Consider the following 21,614-nt stretch of genomic DNA (forward strand, 5'->3'; position numbering starts at 1 on the left):
ACCCGGAGGCTTGTGACTGCTTAGAGACCTTGTTTAATGACATGATATGGTGTCATTAAACAAAGACTATGAAAGAAAGAAACAAAGACTATGACAGTAATTCTGTTGTAATATAATATGGATGTTTTCTTCCATAGGTGTCTGTAACCGCCCGAGATGATGTGCCTTTCTTTGGACCTGCATTACCGAACCCAGCCATTTTCAAAAAGGTACAGTAAGATGTCCAGTGCCCTCGATAAGGTGAAATGCAGTGAACCCCCTCTGTCTGCAGACCTCCCTCTATTGAGACATTACTCAGTCCCTTAGGTGATCTTTCATGTGGAACCAAAACCAAGTAGCGCATGTATCTAAAAAGGGATCCGTTCAGGTTAGAACAGGAAAACGTGAATACTTTAAGAATCTAAAACCTCCAGATGATAAACCACAAATACACATGTTGTATTACAATAGCATGTAACAGGACACATTACTCACACATAGATACGTAATGCATGTTCAAAGTTGTCTTCTGTTCTGATGCCAGTTCCAAATGGATGACCCATTCCTGCAGCACCATGCAGAACACCTTCTCTCAGTGACAGCACATTATCTCCAGTTATCTTTGGTGAACTAATGCTTTCCATGAAGAAAACAAGAGGAAAGGGATGTGTTGGCCTTATAATCATTGAGCCATCATTAAGCCATATGCCACAAGTTAGAGATACAATGAAACCTTAAATCCTGTAGGAAATTCCAAGGTGTTTTTAATAACTGACCTTTATGGAATTTACCCAACTGGAATACCTCACAAGCGTGTTCTCTTGGTTAACGCAAGATCCACAAGACTCTACGAGCATAGTTCATCAGTGTTCTACATATGATGCTCAGTAAATGTGTTTGCATGTGGAATTGAAAATAGATATGCTGTCATTAACACTTGCTTTGCCTTCAGGGACCAGAATTCCACGAGTTCTTGCTGACGAAGCTCATCAACGCAGAGTACGCCTGCTACAAAGCGGAGAAGTTTGCCAAGCTGGAGGTGAGAGGGGGTGGGGTCAGTGACATGACAAGGAGAGGATTCAATACACAGTTACCAAGCAATGAACTTCCAAACCCCAGCACTGCTGAAGACTGTACCATTCTCGTAACATTGCTGGAGCAAAATACAGTCATCATCAGCAGCACATTTCTGGTTTTCCCAGCCTCCAAAAATGTTAAGATATATTCAGTGCATTGTAGCTAGGTGGTATTCATAACCACACAAATAACCCATAACAAGAGGAACGCCAATATAATTCAATATCAATTACTACAATATTGATGTGTATAAGACTGTACAACACTATATATGGAATAGACTATAAAAAAAAATCTACACACGCGACCTCAATGTATAGTTACTACTGCATAAAACACTAAAATCAACTTCTTCAAATTGACATGCATATTTGATAAAGTGTATCATCTAAACATTAAAACATCCTTATTTGTAGTTATAAATACTGCCTGTGTTCCAAATCAAGTGATCAAGATCCTTTTTGTACAAAAATAAAATGTTGTAATTTAAGTGCATTTAATGTGTTAGTATAAATGTAAGCTTTTTATTTAAATGTCTTAAAGTACCATCAGCTTCTAGTAGGTATATTAGAAAGTGGAATCCATCTGTGACTTAAGCTATTTAATTAAACATTCATCAAAAAGGTACAGAGAAACAAGGTAAAGAAATTAAGATAAAATTGTAATAGCAGTACAGGTACCAAGGATTTGGTAGCCTATGGTAATTTGCCTCATCTTGTATATACCAAAAAGTCATTGTAAAACAAAAAACAACATGACATACTAGTTAAGTGTCAGTTCAAATGAATACAGTTGGAGTATGTTAGTGTGTATTGTATTGCTAATAGATTAGTTAGCAGTAGGAATGGTTGATTGAATGATAACAAGTGGATCAAGAGGCTGCTCATGTTGCAGGAGCGCACGCGGACCGCCCTTCTTGAGACCCTATATGAAGAAATGCACATCAACAGTCAGTCAATGATGGGCATCGGGGGAGACGACGACAAGATGGAGAACGGGGCAGCAGGGGGAGGGGGCTTCTTTGAGTCCTTCAAGGTAACCAATAGGAAAGAATAGGGAGGCGAGAGCTTCTTTAAGGCAACCAATAGGAACGAATTGGAGGGTTTGGGAGATTCTTCAAACCAACCAAAAATCGGAAAGACCAGTAGGAGGAGATTCAAGGTATCCAGATGGTAAGAGGAGGACAGATACTTAAAAAAAATCAAAGGTAACCAAGTCAAACAGAATGGGGGTGGGGCTTCTGAAGTGGACGGGCACCATTTAGCTGTCACTCTGAATTACAGCAACAAAAAGTCTACAAATTCCAGTTACTGGGAACAAGCTTATTTTTGTAAAATGCCATACAAAGTTATGATACTCTATACATTGTTTTAATTGTGAGCATTTAACCAAAGATGTTAAAACATTTACACACACATAGAAATACTGTATATAATTCATATTAGTACCATTTTTAAACAAACTAAAATGCATATTTCTTAATTGGTAACATGCAAGTTAAGTTTTCTTAAAAAGGGGAAAAAAAGTTTATTGCTGTCTTTCAGGGTAATAAAAAGCACCTGGGGTGCACAGTAGGGGTCACAAATTCTAAGTATCTGGCACTTATCATTATATATTTCTAATTCCTGTGACTGGAGGCGAGAAGTGTGCTCTGTGGATGCAAATACATTACATTTTGGTGCGGAAGATACCGTTTTTGCATTAGCTGCCATGGTTGTTTTGACCACCAGTATGGCAGCGTATCCTGCTGGGGTCACGTGACTGCAACACCTCAAAATCAGATAGAACAGTATGTGGGAGGGTGTGTTTCTGCAAAATAACGAATAAGAAAGGATAATGATGTTTCTTTAAGGTAATGAATTGTGAGGGGTGGGGCTTCAGCAAGGTAACCAATCAGAAAGAATATGAAGAGGGACTTCTGAAATATAACCAACCAGAAAATAGAAGGGAGGGGCTTTAATGTAACCAGTTACAAAAAGGAGGGAGGAAGGGCAGGATTCTGCAAGCTAACCAATCAAGTAGAATGGTGAAGAGAGGCGTCTGCAAGGCAGCCAATCGGAAAGAATTAAAAGGGAGGAGCCCCATCCAGCAGGGTCTCCGGGGCAGGAATCGAGACAGGTCTGTTCAAGGGATCTCACTTTGACTCGACAGTGGGGATCTGTGAAAGCCAAGGCATTGTCTTACCTTGCTGACAGCACTGCAGACAATGGGGCGTTTTCATCATGCATTAAAGTAGTGGATACAGCTCTCAAGAGTCATGTGTTCTGGATCTGCGACGACAAAAAAACAAGCATTTTCTGTTTGAAGCAACAAAAGCCGTGCCAAAAAACATAGAAATGTGCAGAAGCAAGGAAACGAATAGGTGATGAAACTTCATCGTGCATAAGGAGTGGATAGATTACCATACCAATCCAAACCAAAAAAGCACTTTAAGTAGCAATTCTCAGAACACTGCACTCATAATACAGCTTGTACACCAACCAAGAGCAGTTCGGTATGGAAGACCAGGTAGCATCATTGTAAAGCAATTGGTAATCTCACCTAGTCATCCTAGCATGAAGCTATTGTAGACTGCAGAAGGGCTAAGAAACTGGAGTGTTCGAGGCTGTTTTTTGGTTGTTTCGTAACAATGGAGTATTTTATGCCAGGATTCCTCCAGTAATATGCAATGCCTGCAATGTAAAATCAGTGGTGCTTTTCACACACCTAAAAAAATAAAAAGGTAGGAATTCAAGAACCCATCATATTCCACACTGCAGCCCAGTGCTTAAACCACTCTAATGTAGACCAAAGATGAATGGTGAAATGCTTTATGCATACATTTTTTAAAAAGGTTAGTTTTGGCTTGAAAGATGCAATGACCCTGGCCTTGAATTGCATTGCCTGTCATTAGCAGAACACTTACGAATCCGTTACTGTTGAGTTGTGTTTTTCCAGTCTTTAGAGTGTTTGAAATGGATGTGTATACTAATGTAAAGCCTCTGAAGGTTGTCGTTCACTGTTATAAGGGTCACATGCTTTCATAGAAACCTTTGGAATAGCAACCCGTTTCAGAACAGATTAAAATAATGCTCTGCTCCAGCATTTAGAAGTTAAATCAAAGGAAGGCATTGTAAATTTACAAAGGATATGTATTCATAAAAATGTTTCAGTTAGAGATATGTATTTTGTAAATTTACAGTTCAGTGACTGGCTCATCTCATATTTAAAAGTACAATACTTCTATGTTTAAGTCCTACTAGTTCAAATAATTATTACAGTTGATCTGTAAAGTACCGACAAACAGAAAAATCTCCCTTTTAGAAGTAACTTTAGAAGCAATCCACCATCTTGTCAAATCAGCAATATCCAAATTAAAAATCATATCAAGTTAGGTATTTTGCACGATCTTTAGGTGGCTGTAGGTTTTAATTCAACATAGTGCTTTAACTGTGACCTCTGGCACAACAAAGTGTACTGGAAAGAAGCAAGATGTGTTTGGCACTGCAAAGAGTTAGGCAAGAATCTGTTCAAGTTTAATATTGTAACCAAGAATGTAAATACTGGCAGCAACTTTGGATCTAATGCAGAGCAGGTTTAAAACAAGTCCCTTTTAATGTTACATTTGACGGAGGTAAAATAAAACAGTATGGTTAATGTAAGGCTATCATGCATTGGTGCTCTTCATTATAATGACATTATGACAGTTCGGTATAAGCCGTAAAAGAAAAAGGAGATAAAAAATACACTATTGGTGTAGACATTTAAATACTTCGAAGATCTACAAGAACGTTTATTTTTATTTTAGGAAAACTACTCTTCCACAAAAACAGTACGTACACTCGTCTGAAACACCTCACTTCTAAAAATCTGGCTCTGTAAATTCCCCTGTCATGTGCTGCCCATGGAACCTACAGTACCTTCCACAAGATGGGGTTCTATTATCTCGAACACAGGAAGGAATTGAATGGGGGAGAGGAAGCCTAACTTACAGCACTGATGTGTCAGAAGGACAATATAAATCTGGAAAAGACGACAGTAAAATAGGAGCAGAATGTGGTTATTCTAATGAAAGGGAAGAAAATGTCTTTAAAGCTTTGGTTATTACCCCTTTATATAATCTAGTCAGTGGTGGGATTAGACCTCGTGACCCCCCCCCCCCCCCCACACCCTCCTAAGTGTCAGTGCTGTACTGGAGCTCAATCTCTTTTTACGTCTCTCTCTGTAGCGGGTGATCCGCAGTAGAAGCCAGTCAATGGACGCCATGGGCCTCAGTAACAAGAAGCAAAACACAGTCTGCACTAGTCACAGCGGGAGCTTTACCCACAGTGCACCAGAGACCCCCAAAACCCCCGGGATAGTAAGTAACCATTTTGGTTTTCAAAGAGGCAGCTGCTGATCTCAGTCAGTGTACGGGAGGGTGTTAGCTCCCCTTGAATACAAGAGACACAGGCATCCCCAGATGAACCAGTAAGGTAGGGCTGTTTAAGGAAGGCATAGGAACCAACAGCTCCATTTAGTGTTTTCACACAAGTAGAATACAACATGTTTTCAAAGTCTATGTTCAACCCAATTACAAACTATATACTGTTTATTTTTTTTTAAAGTCAGTAATGGTTAGCAGCACTTGGTGTAGTAATTTCGAAAATATTTACAAATAGGGACATTCCCATAGTTAAACTACATTTTAAAAAGGGTCCTTCTACATAATTTGTATTTTAGCTATAGTGATTTTCATGGTGGTTCAAAGATATAACAAGGTTCTTTATTTTAGCTCAAATTTACCAGAGGTATTTCAATGTCTTCTAACCATGAAAACTGGGAGATAACAATGGTGTCTGCAATTACCAATATATTTAACATTTAAAAGCCAAAAACAGAAAAACTAGGATTAACTAATCTAAATCATAACCAGCCCAGGCCACCGACGTTTAAGAACTTTGTGGCGGTCACAAATTTACAGGGCAAAAGATCTTTTTACAAAACCTATGCATTTGAGTTTTACTCCTTTTGACAAACCTTATTCCGCTACATGCTTATTCAGCTACCCTTGCAACGTGCTTGCAAAGGTTTAAATGTTTATTGTAGAAGAACAAGTGGCCAGTATTGAACTGCAGTGTGGAAAGTATTGGAAGCAAGGTCTGGCAAACAATGGCTTGCCCCCAAGCTGAGGCTATCAATGGGAACCTGGTATAAATAAGGGGTAAAGGCTCACTGGTGCACCGCGGCTGCATAATTCAAGGAAACAGCCAGAACCAGCCCTACAAACCTTCTTTGAGGCAAGGAGTATTTCTAGTGTTAAGTGTGCATCTAAGACCGACTTATATGAAATCTGTTGTGAAGAGGTTGGATGGATGGTCATAATGTGGCAACAGAAAACTGTGAACAATTTGTACAATTTGGAGGTAGCATAACGCCTGGTCCGAGACCCTGATTGATTATCTCAAATCTAGGACTCCCGTACCAGGCTCAGTAGTGGAAGATTAGTGCTGATCAGGGTCTGAGAGAGCAGATGAAATTGTCCATTTGCATCTAACTTGCCATGAAGTCCCTTAAAAAGTCTCCAATGCATCAGATTAAACATATTACTGCTGCATACAGCATTTGGACATGCAAGTATTTCAGATGGATTTAAAAACATCTTAAATGATCAGGCAACATTCACAAGTCCCTTATTTAGCTATTGTGTGTTTTGTTTCCCAGAATTATATTTGACCGACTGGTTAAGCCCGATTTTTGCTGCTGGTTTTTCCACAGAAGATGCTATACCACACAAAGCAGCTCCCATGAAACTGGTCTTAACCAAAAATCCATCGTTTTTGTAACACCGGGTATCCTGTAAAATGGTTGTCCAGAATTTCAACAGATAGAGTAAAAAGGTAGATAAGGGATTGTGAGAGAAGGGAGGGGAAACAGGCATGTGGAGTTCACCATATCCAAAGAAACTACATTACAGCTAATCTTGATCTCCTAACCTGGAGTGATGAACTCCGTACAAAAAGGGTATAGTATAAATGGACAGTATAAAAATCAATCCAAGAAGTGTTCTGCATTGGTTCTTCCATAGCCTCATCATTAAATGCAGTCAGCAATAAGGAAAAAATTACATTTAGACAAGCCTCCATTAATATCTTCCATGTTAGAGGTGCTAAATTCAGAGAACATTTTTTTTTTCAGCCTTTGCATCACTGGCCATGTGAATGTTAGAGCACAGATGTGCACTCTTTGGAGAGAATGCAAGAGGCAAATAGCAGCTGGATTGGTTGAAATATCAGTAGTACTGAATGAATCCTGGATGGAATATGCAAAGGGACCTCCGAACCAGAAGATGGTGCTGTAGCTTGAGTGGGCACTGCAGTTTAATGCTGGGGTGCATCACTTCCCAGAAGGGCAGAACCATGACAGTACCCACAGCAGAGGAAGTTAGAGGGTCACATGGAGCAAGTGCAATGGTGAATGAAACCATGTGCAATCGCAAATCATCAAGCTCATTGATCTATTACACCATGTGCAAATAATCAAGCTCATTGATCTATTAAACCCCAGGTTCCCATCCCCTGGGTTATTTCAGGGAACAGTTCTGTAGCTGCTCCTACCTGTAACTATGCCGTTTCTTGGTGTTCTACCATTGGAAATTGTCTCATTCCTTTGCAAAATGCATTGTTTTTATGGCCCTTGTGCTTCCTTCAGTAGGACCCATAGTGTTATGGACATGTGAGATTATTATGATAAAGAAAGAAAATGCCTTGGTCATTACAACTTCAAACGGGAAGGAAAAGGTAGACTTAAAGCCATTGCTTATTTTATTCAATAATGAAAAAAATACAAATAAAAAAGTGCCAAATTCTGTGGAAAACTATTGCCTACAGTTTTCTGTTTGCCTGTTTGGTATGGCAAGTGGGTATTGGTGGCAAAGGCAATAGGTGGGTATATAATAAAAGCCTGGGTAAGCAAGTCTCTCTCCTGGTTACCAAGGGAGATCACCAAGGAAATGAGTGTACTACCATCTTAAACTACAGAAGCTTGTGTTGTGATATTTCGGGTCCTAGTTTTGACAATTCTACTGTGTGTTGTTGGTAACCCTTGTTTGTTCATTAATGTGTCCATTTGTTTTAAAACAGAGCTGCACTTTCTCTCTCCCTCTCTCTCCAACCAGCGGTCTTTCTACTCTGTGTCTCCTCATTTCATAGCTTGTGTGGTTTTTGTGCCCCTCTAGAAGATTTTAAAAACAAAAGCTACCTGCTGCATGAAATCTCATGGTGTCTTTTCTTCTCCTCCTGTCGGACTCAGTCATTGCTTGTGCCAGGGAAAAGCCCCAGTAAATATGGACGCCGCGGCAGTGCCATTGGCATAGGAACTATAGAAGAGGTTCTTGTCTAATTCTCCCTTCTGCACCTGCTCCTGCATGCATCTGTCTCTGCATGTTTGGTTCAAAGCAAGCCGAGAAAAGCATCATTCCTGTCTGAAACACCACACTCAAGCTCTGTAGAATTCTTACACTAGTCTGTTACAGGGAAAATACCCCACACACTCAAAACCTATTACATACTTATATTAGACTGTAAGTCGTCCTGGATAAGGGCGTCTGCTAAGAAATAAATAATAATAATTATCCTTAACATCAGAATATGACAAGCCAATAACTTGCTGCTTGTTCTTGACCTATATTGCACAGTATGTAGTAATAAATGCACACGCTACCGACTGTATAGCTTGCGTTAGCCTAAGCAATTCAGAACTCGTGCAAAATGTAATCTTGACCTATTTTCTAAAACCTTCAACACTGGGAATTCTCAAGGATAGAGAAATGTCCTTAATAGGAGTTTTAGAGCTAGATACACCCTATGTACAGACTCATGTGCATGTCAGAGATCACAATATCGATACTTAGGTAAAAAAAAAATGCACATAACTGGATGTGTACAGAAAAAAAAGAGAAATTAATTCACACATACAGCTTCTCACGCATGTAGATGCTTGTCTGCATTCAGGACAGTTATGATAGATCAGTATCTCCCTCTTGTGGGGAAATAGGGCAATTACATAATAAAAATGATTCCCTTTGAGAATTTAGCTCATATTAAAAAAAAAAAAAAAGATTTATACATTTGATAAATCTTTAAATGTAACTGGTTTATCAAATTAAATGCACAAATGCATTTTAATACTAAGAACATATTTACGACGGCCCCCTAACAGGAATGCTTTTCTAGGTCTGCTCTTAAGATTTTTGCATGCTATTCTAGTTTGGTTGAATTAGAAGCATATGCTTGTAGAAACTATTTTTATTTATTTTTTTAAAAAAAGCATATCAGTATCTACATGGAGAGGGGCTGGAGTTATTGAAGTACAATACAAAAAAAAACATGCGTGCACAGTCTGTATAAAATCGACGATTGTTAAACTGCAGAGGCTGCATCCAAAATAACTACCATGTATTTACAGGATATATAGATAGGAACATTTGAATTAAGAAAATATATGAAAAACATAAAATTGCCATTGAAATGAGCATCAATTAAATTCCCACGCTTTTCCTTCAGGGTAGAATTTCATACAATTGTGAACCGTCTAAAAATCCAATGGACAGACTCCACTATAAGGGACTTAACAATAGACAAAGGTGTGAAGGATAGAGTCTAGGACTGGTAATAATTATTCCAGGTTAGACAGCCTTTCAGCACAATGCTGGAAACTAAATCTCTAGACCTCTGTCATTTCTTATATATTCTACTAGCAGCCACCTTCTGGAATCCGAGACGGGCCAGTTAGCATTCTAGAACCAGCAGTGAACCGTACAGAGAGAGAGTTAGGAGACCACTGTAACAAACTAAATATGAACTCAATACCAGAGCAAAAGAAATCAGAAGGGTGGCATATGGTCAAATTAAAAAAGTGCACACAAAAGTAATTACACAGAAATTGGATTAAAGATTCTGTTCATTTAAGGACTTAAAATCAGCAAGTCTTGGAACAGTTTTTGTACAAGACACCAAACACAAAACTAGCAAGACACTACCAAGCTGTGCAGTTTGTAGAAGCTCTTAAACTGGCTGTTTGAGGTTAATTTTATGTTTTGGAAGATTAAATGTATGGTATGGCATTATGGTACCATCCGTACCCCCTAGTCAGGTCTTCCTATACCTTTTAAACCAGATTCCCAGTTGCAGTAGCTCACTGCCTTGTACCCAGTCCAGCACCCTAAATCATTAAGCTTATAAATATGTCAACCTATCAGTGCAGTGTACTGTAGTCTTCTACTGGAAAATACATGATTCCTTTACCAGCCCCTGGCCATCCATGTACTGTAGATCTGTTTTGCATGCCACCAGTGTACCTGTGTAGGATCCAAGGTGTGAATGAAATAGTGTATGTGTGCTGCTTTGAGTGGGGGATAGCATCTCACACTGGGGCAACAGGGATGACTCACTTTATTTAGGGAACAAGTCATGCTGCTGCAAGGTCTGTAAGCTGTAGAAACTTAGTCTAAGGAACTATGCATGAGGCAGTCTCTTACTGTATATATTTATATAAGCAACTAAGTTAATGGCTATTAATCTAGCTGAAATCTGAAATAAAGTAAATTTAAGACATTATCAAACATTTTGGGTACTAGCCGAAACTGGTCTATTTGCCTTAAGTTTTGACCTTATATTTTTGATCTGTGTGGATGATTCAGCTTTCAGTGTGCTGGTATTTGTTACGGCACCCAGTCTGATTTTTGAACATAATACAAAAATATCTGCTTGCCATTCAAACCAGTGTTAAATACCCGATAAGGGTTGTATTTGTAAAGAAGATGTACAATATAAACCAAGAGCACGTCTTGGGTCAGATCCTAGGTGTTTAAATGCCATGCTCATTCACACTGGGTGTAGTGTCGCATTAAAAAGTACCACTTCACAGGAGCAGTGGTTAGACATACCAGAATTCTGATCTCTCAGTATCAGTTGCAGTTAATGGTTTGTTAATTTTCCCTCCAATTGGCTTCCAGCTATACTCTAATACTAAACACATTTATTTTTTAGCCTAGGCCAAAACACGTGTCTGCTTGACTTACAAGTTAACAGTTTATAGGTTTTCCCAGACCCTGGTTAACACTAGTCTGAATTTCATTTAATACCAATTCAGAAAGAAAGCTACAGTTTGTTTTGCCTCAGCTTTCTGTCTTCGCTGCTGCAGTAGAAATGTTAACTGCCCATCTTTTTCTTCGATTGCCTCAGTCAGTTAAATACTTTTGAAAGTATTTCTGCTTGTCAGCGGTTAACGCAATACCAAAGCAACCAATCAAGTGTGGTGTACATACTGCTGAACATGCCATTTTGTATAGACATGTACATCTATCTATAACAAGTACAGCATGTGTGAATGATTGTACTGGATGCAATGGTTAGGGGTGTAACTGTACACCAATGTCACTGCGATAGGCATCAATACATGCACTGGCCCTGATGGGCTTGATGCTTAAGATCAAATGATCAATTAACCCAGATGTGCCTATTGTCCTGCATACAGGTCACTTCGATGGTATTGTTAAAAGACAAATGAAAGGAGTTCAGGAGAGTGTATTTGTAGCAACTGTGAAACTTATTCAAGAACCATTTGGTGAACTACAATGAGCCGTTGCATTCTTAGTTTTGCATCACGATACGTGCCTCTATTACAATACAATGCATCATGCAAAGAAAGGATCCAGAATCGAGAACCCCTAGTAATTGTTTGTTAGAGCTGTATACAGTACAAACATGCATCCCATGTGAGGACTACAGTATACAAACATATTTATCAATTTAAAATGTTTTGTACTGTTTTAGGGTGACCAAAATGTAACCTCCAATCTACAGCCATTTCTGGCAACATTGGGCAAACCTACGATAAACAAAACCAGTATCAAAGCATTATCCACTTCAAAAAAAAGTTACATTTTGGGCAACCTGCACAGGTTATAGAGCATGTACACAGACCTGCGATTAATTAATTAGATTGCTTGGTAGGCAGATAGTAGATCAAGGTTTGTCAGATACCAATCCCCTATCCAACGCGTCTATCGCTGTGTTTTGCAGTCGTTGATTATCCCGGGGAAGAGTCCAACTAGAAAGAAATCTGGTCCCTTCAGCTCTCGCCGGAGCAGCGCCATCGGGATTGAAAACATCCAAGAGGTGCAGGAGAGGAGGTGAGTGTGGTCAGGGAGCTAAAGCAATCTACCAGCGTGGCCAGAGCCAGGGCAATCCACCAGAGTGGCCAGAGAGCCAGGGCAATACAACAGCGTGGCCAGAGCCTGGGCAATACACCAGCGTGGCCAGAAAGCCAGCACTGGAATGGGGTTATGCATAGGGCTTCTGATTTTCTGTGTTTTACCCTGACTTTTATACTCTCCTTTGAGAATTCAGTTGATACCTGTTAAGCCATTCGTGTATCAAATCAAGAAACGTGTTAATAGAAACATTTTATTTGTATTCTTTAAAATTGTGAAAAACTAATACTTTTAAAATTGGCCAAGCCTTTATTTACGAGTCAAACATAATTTAACTGAGTGTTTAATTTATTTTCAATATTTATCCTCATCTCTCAATATTAGTCCAATTTAATTCCTTGTCAGAATTACTTGTTAGACCAGTGGTTTTCAATCCTGGTTACCAAGAGCTTGCACCAAGAACTTCCAAAGCAAAGACAATCAAGGGGGAAACATGCTCCATTGAGTCATCCCAAAGACAATACACTCAAGGAGTGTCCCAAAGAACTTCTCCTAAGTTGATGAAATAGGTGAATGTCGCGAGAGATCAAGCCATCCACATTGACTGCCTGTGTCAGTGATGGCTATTGATGGACTGCAATGGTGGAAGATGAATCTGAGAAACAGACACTTTATCCACTTCATGCAACCCAGTGAAACAGCAGGACCATCCACAAGAGACAATGAGGTTTCACCTCCTCTAAGGAGTACTCATTTTCAAACTATGCCTGGCTGCTGTTAGTTCATGTTTTTAGACTCCTTAGAACAAACTGATGCAAGTCAAACTTTCATTGTGTGGTAATCTATTGAAGAAACACTGTACAGATACACACTGCTAGATTAGAAATGTTATTTAAAATGTAATAAAATTGTATGTAAAATATTCACCTGTACATTCTTGAAGTGTACAATTATGCCAGAGTATTTGATGGGTTGACCCTGTTTGACCCCAGCAGGGAATGTTCCCCAAGTTTCCAGAGGACAACGGACAGTGGTCACATATCCCAGGAACCCAAGTCAGATTCATCCAATCAGAGTTCACCTGAGATGCCCACAACCAAGAACAGGTTAGTCTGGTAAACTTGCAACCTGTGCCTGCTTTTTAAAATACCTACCAGTCAGCACTGCCTATCCCCAGCTCTACAGTCACCGTCAGAGAAGAATGGTGCAGTACTTTGTGTTGAAGTATAATTACCACAACCTGCGTAAAACCTGTCTGGCACATTCCCGGACAATAGAGAAGCACACCCTTGACAATGGGCCTGTGAAGGGAAGGGACGTCAATACGTATTTCAGTAATTCCAGGGGCGGTCCATCCACAACTACAGTATAAAAACACTCAATGGTAGAACATGCAGGAATACTAAAATAAACTTCTGACGAACATCTAGACTCTTCATCTAGAACATCTTTTATTATTATATTTATTTAGCAGACGCCTTTATCCAAGGCGACTTACAGAGACTAGGGTGTGTGAACTATGCATCAGCTGCAGGGTCACTTACAACTACGTCCCACCCAAAAGATAGAGCACAAGGAGGTTAAGTGACTTGCTCAGGGTCACACAATGAGTCAGTGGCTGAGGTGGGATTTGAACCGGGGACCTCCTGGTTACAAGCCCTTTTCTTTAACCACTGGACTACACAGTCTTTAATGTTGAAATGAGATGAAGTCACATTCTTATACCACAGGTCTCCATTCCCATTAAGGCAAGTGGACATGCATGGCTTTGTATGCTGAATACATTACCCTTGTATAGTTGTGATGAGGCCCATGATCACCAGAGACTGTTGGTCACATAGGCAAAGGAGAGAAATTAGAATTTAATAAAGTTAGAAAATAAGATAGATGTCAGCGAGTGCAATCAAGATAAAAATAACAGCAAGCAGCAAGAAGTAGGAAGTTAAGGGGAGGTGTGTGTAAGCGAGCACTAAAAGCAGAACACTTTTTGTGGTACATTGCTGTGATTAGTCATTCCGATTGCTGCTCTTTCACCTGCAGTGTTTTGGTAAGATACAGACCTGATATCAGTGAGTGCTGTTTGAAGTCGTGATCATGTTGATAACATTGTATTGGTATTTGAGAAGTTGGCATTTGTATTGTGCAATCTTGAAATACATATTTACATTAATGTAGGACATGGTTGTATTTAAGTCCCTTTTTAATACTGACACTAAATTATTGTATTACTGCTTTCAGATTGGGTACATTGTAAATCTGTGCCACAGGGACTGGCTGAGAAATAGCTTTTACATAATGCTGGTTTCATTGTATAGTAGCAATGTATTTCTCTCTGTATAAATCAAATCAATTGTGAATAGGTCAATTATCACCAAGGACTGCTAGTCACACAAGCAGAGGAAAGAATAGAATTTAGTAGAAGTTAGAAAATAAGATTGCAATTTTAAGAGAATGGTAGAATACAGTGAAGACAGAAGACAGTAATTAGGAGCAAGTTGAAAGCTCAAGGAGAGGTGTGTGTTGGAACTGCAAGCAGGAAATGTTTTTTAGTTCAATGGTATTTTGTTTATTTCAAATGGGCTCTGTTAGTTGTGCTATCAGTTGCTGAGCCTTTCCTTTCTTTCTTTGTTTCTACAGGGTCTGGAACTGATGGTTTCATGTTGATTAAAGTGTAATGACACTGGAGTTTTGAAGTGCTCACAATCATATTTGCGTTGTGCAAATACAGTGGCCACCAATTTGCTAGTTTCAGCAATATATAGTGATTGCACACTACAAAATACCAGTTCCACTACAAAGCAACTCGTATGAATATTACTTCTGCAATGTGCCCATATTTAATAAATATCTTATCCACACCAAAATTGTGCAATAAGGGTTACATGCAGTATTCCTACAAATTATTGTGGTCTCTGCAAAATATTGTAGAATTCAATTAATTATTAAGATACACATTATCCAATTGATTTATATTGATGTAAGCTGGTATATATAGTTGACCCCCTACTGAAATGATGGCATGTTTAAAGGAATGATCAAGCTGGGAGGGGGGGGGTGTAGCAACATATTTAGTGCAGAAGGTGATATACTGTACAATCTTACACACAATAAAAACATCTCTTCCTTAACCACAAAACAAAAACACACAGAAACTAAAGACCAAAAGGGAAGATATTGAACACAGGGCAGCTAAAAGACCAACTATACAGAGAGACCATATTCCCACCGAGAAGAAAGACAGACAGGATACCTTCTTAAATACACACAAGCCAACAAGACAACAGACAGGGCCTGCCTTCACACTCCAAACTCTCCACAAGTCTACTGCAGAACACCAATAACCACAGGATTCAAATACACTAGAAATTAACAGTTTGATTGCCAAACTACGCACTCCCCAGCATGATCATTCCTTTAAAACAGGCCCTTAATTGCCACTCTACTTTATAAATATAACTGCTAAATCATAAATTAAAAGACGAACTACCCGCACAGTTGCTGACAGTTTGGAAGGCAATACACATTTATAACAATTATAGAATATGTAGTAATACCAAAAGAAACAAATAGATAGACTTCTAGTCAAGAAGTTTGTCAAGAATTCTCAAGACCACGATTTTGAATGAAGGGAATGGCAATCACATGGTTTCAATGTTTGTTGATCAAAAATTTAGGTATGGTGCTTTAAAACAGAACACATCATCTAAGTAGTGTGTAAGGAGCTTAGTCACTAGTTACCTTTGTTACACAAAGATCCTTAATTACTTTATTAAACACCTACATTCAGTTAAACTAGCAAACACCTTTTAAGGCCCTGGGATGCTCAGTTCAATAATTAAAGGTATGACAAACAAATGCCTGCACTGGAATGTATTGAGAGAGCCAGAAGTGATTACACTGGTTTAAATCATTACACAGATGAAGGCATTCAACAAAACAGGTGTTCCTAAACTCAGGTTGGCATTAACTGCTAAAGCTTGAACAAATATTTCCTGACTTTTAGAACAGCCACGCAGAAACTGTTGCAAATGTCTTAAATGCATCCAATTAATTTCACTGGCAGTCTGCCATGTTGCTTCTGAGGAACAGAAAATCCCTGGCAAACTAATTTTCAGGGATTGCGTTTAAAAACAAAACCATTTAGTTCTTGGGAACACATACCGTTTTCCTTATCCAAGTTTTTAATATAAATGCATTAACAGGATTGTCTGACCTCAAGAAGCACTTAAGGGGAAATTTAACTTAACCTGCTAGAGTAAAAATGCTAGGCACTTAACATTAAACAGCAGAGGCAAACCAAGCTTAAAGTCAGCTATAAGGGAAACTAATACATCTCCATGTTAGAGCAATACAACAGAAACAGGAATCACTCATTGCAAACACCATGAGAACACAAGGGACAGGTGAACAAACGAACCATTGAAAAGACACTGGAAGTGATTCACTCTTTAATTCAGGTCTGTAGTTATTCTGTGTATTGCAGAGCTGCCTCCATCCCCGAGGCCAATGACCTGTCTCGCTCCTCATCCAACGCTAGCAGCTTCGCCAGTGTGGTGGAGGAGAACGAAGTCCTTGAGGAATACGACACCGGCATGGTAAGAACCTGCTTTCTCACGCCTTCCCAAAGAACACACCAGACCCACAAGTGAAAGGGGTATGCTAGGCTACAGATGGCTCCAATACAAAAACAAATACTTCAAATATCAATATGGAAACAGGTTTGTCCAAGTATCATGACGATTAATGTAGTAATCCCAGGCAGATTTAAATTTACATTTGTCCAGGCACATGGTAGTCTCAAATACTTTGTCCCGACAAACAACCCCCAACAAATATGGTTCACGATTCAGTGAGTGCAAACTATTTGAGGAAGAATAGAAAAGTAGCGATTCTTGGCTTCACCCTATGTAGACTATCCTAGGTAGAAGATGTAGTCTAAGGTATGTTGGATCCTGTTGTGTGTACAACAGATTTAAAACAAACTAGACCATTCAAAGGTGGTGAAATACAAAATACATGCAAAAAAGTAATATCCATGCAAATGAGAAAATCCAAGCTACTAACCTTAAACCGAAAGGATAGATGGACAAGTCTGTGAAAGATTTTGTCCCATGGTGTTCTCTGTAAAGACAAAAGTCCTTTTTAATAGGTTCTACAAAACCAGTGTCTTAAAAACAAAGTGGCTAAACTTGAACTACAAAATAAAAACAGCTACACTTCATACATCCAGTTAATGTTAAAAAAGAAATAAATAAAAGTAAAGGATTGCTAACAACTATTACCTTCAAGCTTCACGTTGCACCATGTGGCTGGCTGCAAGAGAATGTCCCACATCCAGACTTCCCCTTTTATAGCCTAGGTCATTTCCTGTGAGTGACACCTAATTCTGATTGATCAAGGCATCACTCAATCCAACTTGTTTAAAAGACAATGGGGGTCACGTATCAAGCGTTTGCGATGGCATTAAAATTGCCCCATTGTATCATGATACTTTTGGCAAGTTAAGTCCCTGTTAGCACCGCCAAAATGTGCTGAGCCATGCAATGCGCTCCGCCGCTCATTAGCCATGCATTTTAAGGCGTGTCAAGCCTTAATTATATGCATGTGCAAATTGTAGGTGGGGCTTATTTGTAAATGAAGTCTGTGATATTAAAATGAGATTTATGAAGCGGCAGAACAGCTGTGCTGGTTCTAAAAGGGTCCACAAATAAGTCTGATTTCAAACTGGTCTTATTTGAGCGCACAGAAAAAGTCAGAAAGCAGCTGATAGGAAAGAGCATTATGGCAGCAGTCATAACGTATTTCTTATGACAGAGAGTGCAGGCTCCTAACCTACCTGAACAACCCAACAGAGGGAGAGTACTGAGAAGAAGGGAGAGCATTTAGAGTCCGCATTCCCCTTTTTGATCTCCCTGAGGATTAAATTATAGCTCGATACTGGTTATTTCGTTATGTACAATTGTTTGTATTGGTCGTATAATAAACTTGGTTCATTAAGTATATTTGGTTTTATCTGTCGTATAATAATAATATAATATAAAGTCAAGACACTTAGTCGACACAGGTCATTTGTGCCTCTCCAGAAGAGCTACCTGGGCTTTAGTGGGTTAAAACCTGTACGTTATATTTAATACACAGGTTAGCCCATTTTGAACTGGCATTTCTGCCTATCCAAATGGTCTACCTATCTTTCAATTGAGGTAGCCCATTTGGAGGGGAGGCACTATTTTTCAGATTAGTCTGTTTATCTGTGCTACCGGTAGCCCATTTTGAGCACTGGCGCAGTGCATTTAAGCATTTAAATGTGACAGCTTATGCCGTGCCTCATTAATTTTGGGCCAGTTAATACATTCAGGATGTACTTTACACTCCACCAATTTAGCTCTGCGTCCCCCAGTGTGCTTTAGCTGAAGCATATATATGCTCCTATGTTGCATATGTTACACTTTTCATACACTGCTTGCCTATTGTAGCTCCCAAACTTCTATACATTAACAAAGGTTTAAACATTAATAACATTAACAAAGGGTTAAAAAAAAGTAAACAAGTAGTAAATGCAGGTGTTTCTATAAAGTGATGTCTGGTATTCTGTATTTATGATAGGTATTTAAACCAAGGTATCAATTTACAAACCCATTGTAATTAACAATCTCAATGCCATCTGTCTGCAGCACCAAAATGGATGCTGTCACCCTTGCCTATTCTCAGAAACCTTCCCATCTAGTCATTATATATACCCTGCTCATGTGGCTTTTGTCTAAAGTTCAGGTGTGATTAGTAAGGCATAACCTGTAAAACCTGGAATTCTGGATTTGTTCAAACTATGCCCCGGGACTCTTTCCATCACCTGTGGATCTATATACGTAAGGCCAGTCATCGCAGGCCGTTCCAGAGTTAGATTCTCACCAGATCCTAAAAGAAGTGTTATATTGATTTACAATTCCCATAAGACTGTACTTCTTAAAATGCATTGGTGCCAGCAATTAGAGTACACATGTCCCTCTGCTCTGAAATGGGGCAAGACAAACTGGTTTCCATCCATGGCAAAGAATATCTTTCAGATGCTTATTGATTAAAACCTCACTGTCTCAGAGTGATGTGTGGGGAAATGATCAGTTCAACAGTAGCCCAGGTATTCAAAGATAGGATTGCCAACTTCCATACATGTGTAACTACCAGCTGGTTCACACTCCCCGATTAGCACTAATCTTTGACTACCTTTCCTAAAATACCGTTAAGTAGTTCTGTAGTAGTGCTAATCAATGGTTGTGTGCTACAATTTTAATTAAACAGCCAATCAAGTCATAGCTACCCATTACGCTACTGGAGTCAAGCCACATTCTCTGCAAGGGAAACTATTGTAGTTGGTGTGGGGTCTGGGGTATTGTGAGCATTGCATATGGTACATGATCTAAAGATCTCACACTTCTTTGTCAGTCATCAGTTTCAGAACTTTGAAGTATAGATGTACAGTTGACTGAATACTGGTACACATGTAAACGTTTTGCAGTGAAACTGAGTTACCAGCTTTCTACACTATCAAATAATGTATGTAAATAAGGTCTGGCACAATCTCTGGCTTGCTGAAGTTGCATCTTCTTCCAGACTCTCTTCACCAATCCGGGAACCTTTCTTTGATGTAGCCTGATCGTCTGCTGAAGTCGGCCTGCAGTGTAGCTTTCAGACCAGCACATTGAATTTGACATCACTTTTACTAAAACATTCAAAATACACATTGATTGAAACACCAGAAGAATGCACAGAACAGAATACATCATCATACAATCTAGTGTTTTACATATTAGTCTTCAGAAAGTCAGGTCTTTGAACAGACTCTGAACTGACTTCTGTGCCTCATAACCATACATATGCTTCTTTTATTTTTACTCTTGGGTGGGACCTTAAAATATAACAATTCGCGTGGCGTGCAGGATGCTTCCTATAGCCTGGAGGTCGCCAGTTTGAGTCCAGGCTATTCCACTGCCGACCGTGGACAGGAGTTCCCAGGGGGCGGCGCACAATTGGCCGAACCTGCGGGCTTGCCTGTAAGCTGCCCAGAGCTGCGTTGTCCTCCGATGCTGTAGCTCTGGGTTGGCTGCATGGCGGGCCTGCAGAGTGAAAAGAAGCGGTCGGCTGACGGCACACGCTTCGGAGGACAACGTGTGTTTGTCTTTGCTGCTCCCAAGTCAGCGCAGGGGTGGTAGCGGTAGGCTGAGCCTAAAATACAATTGGATATTTCAAATTGGGAGAAAAACGGGGTAAAATCAATTGGCGACTACTAAATTAAAAAATATATAACAATTGGCTGCTACTATGAGAAAGTGTATACGGTAATCGAGTACCTTTTATACTGATACAAATGCAGCACATATCTGAGGACAGTAAAATAATCTGAATAGTTTATTAAATCTAAGATGCTTTAGCTTTATTAACATGTTCGTTGGTCCCCATTTAAATCACAACCTGCATTAAGATGGTGAGCAGCTGGTACGTGGGGACATCTCAAAGGCAAGTGCGTATTCCTTGTCAGTATCATACAAAATAAATACATTTCACACAAACCCAAACACAACATGCTCAGGATGTCCATGTTCTTCAAATCAGTCAGAGCAAGAACTTGTCCACTCCAGTTAATAAATCGCAGCACATGTAAAACTTGCATTTTTCTGAGCTTCAGAAGTTCTTAACTAAGGGCTTCAAATGCCACCCAATCCACACAGTATTTGTCGCACCTATTGCATGTGCTGGAGAATCTGAATATTAGGCACACTATGTGCCAGGGGTGTTAAACTGCTTAGGCACATTATTGCCGGAACTCAGGTGCACATTTACTAGGATCAGTTCCTGCTAATCCTTTCCTCAGGGATCTGACCAAGTTGGAGTTGACAATCTTTAAGGGGGTCTGCTGTGTTTAAAGTGTAGATCCCATGTCACATGGATGCTACACAAGGTGTGGATCGGCTAAAGTAATAGTAAACTAAAAGGGAACCCATTTTTAGCAGATTCTTTGGACCAAACCCTGTACTACAAAGTCCCTTCAGGAAGACCACAGAGGCGCTATGATCATCTTGAACCTTAATCCCATGCACAGTGTATGCTGGCGTGTCACAATGCATCTCAGCTCATTAAATTATATCTAGGTGGAAGTGATGGGGACTGAACCAGCGACTCTTGACTCGAGAGAACTTAACGATCACCCAAATGAAGATTCCGATAAGCAAGGACTGTCGCAAAAGGCAAGGGGCTAGAAAGCAACCCCTATGGTCTCCTATACCATCTCCCCTGCCCCCTTGCTCCTGTGGGAATGAAGCTTTAGCAGCTAGGCTGCTTTATTCTATAGGAGAGCCTGCTTGTAATGCTACCAAAGCCACATAGGTTTCTGCTC

General features: G+C 39.6%; 1 protein-coding gene and 1 long non-coding RNA gene across 20 annotated transcripts in view; one reads left to right on the plus strand and one right to left on the minus strand.

The window, feature by feature from the left end:
• The window catches only part of LOC117432073 (rap1 GTPase-activating protein 1-like), a 165,966-nt gene that overhangs the window by 137,292 nt on the left and 7,060 nt on the right, over positions 1-21,614 (plus strand). For 14 of the 19 annotated variants that reach the window (XM_059002078.1, XM_059002081.1, XM_059002076.1 and 11 more), the window contains 8 exons: positions 138-209; positions 932-1,018; positions 1,951-2,091; positions 5,264-5,395; positions 8,326-8,403; positions 12,099-12,208; positions 13,222-13,335; positions 16,695-16,824. In XM_059002078.1, coding sequence (XP_058858061.1) covers positions 138-209; positions 932-1,018; positions 1,951-2,091; positions 5,264-5,395; positions 8,326-8,403; positions 12,099-12,208; positions 13,222-13,335; positions 16,695-16,824 — 864 coding nt within the window. The remainder of the gene's footprint in view (positions 1-137; positions 210-931; positions 1,019-1,950; positions 2,092-5,263; positions 5,396-8,325; positions 8,404-12,098; positions 12,209-13,221; positions 13,336-16,694; positions 16,825-21,614) is intronic. The other 5 variants (XM_059002067.1, XM_059002065.1, XM_059002071.1 and 2 more) reach the window with 5 other exon arrangements.
• On the minus strand, positions 935-17,574 carry LOC131701829 (uncharacterized). The gene is made up of 4 exons (XR_009309046.1): positions 17,512-17,574; positions 17,294-17,350; positions 3,241-3,326; positions 935-1,012 (listed from the first exon to the last, which is right to left on the minus strand). It is a non-coding gene; the product is annotated as an uncharacterized LOC131701829 (long non-coding RNA).

Source organism: Acipenser ruthenus, chromosome 27 (genome assembly GCF_902713425.1).
Source record: "Acipenser ruthenus chromosome 27, fAciRut3.2 maternal haplotype, whole genome shotgun sequence".
Classification (NCBI taxonomy): domain Eukaryota; kingdom Metazoa; phylum Chordata; class Actinopteri; order Acipenseriformes; family Acipenseridae; genus Acipenser; species Acipenser ruthenus.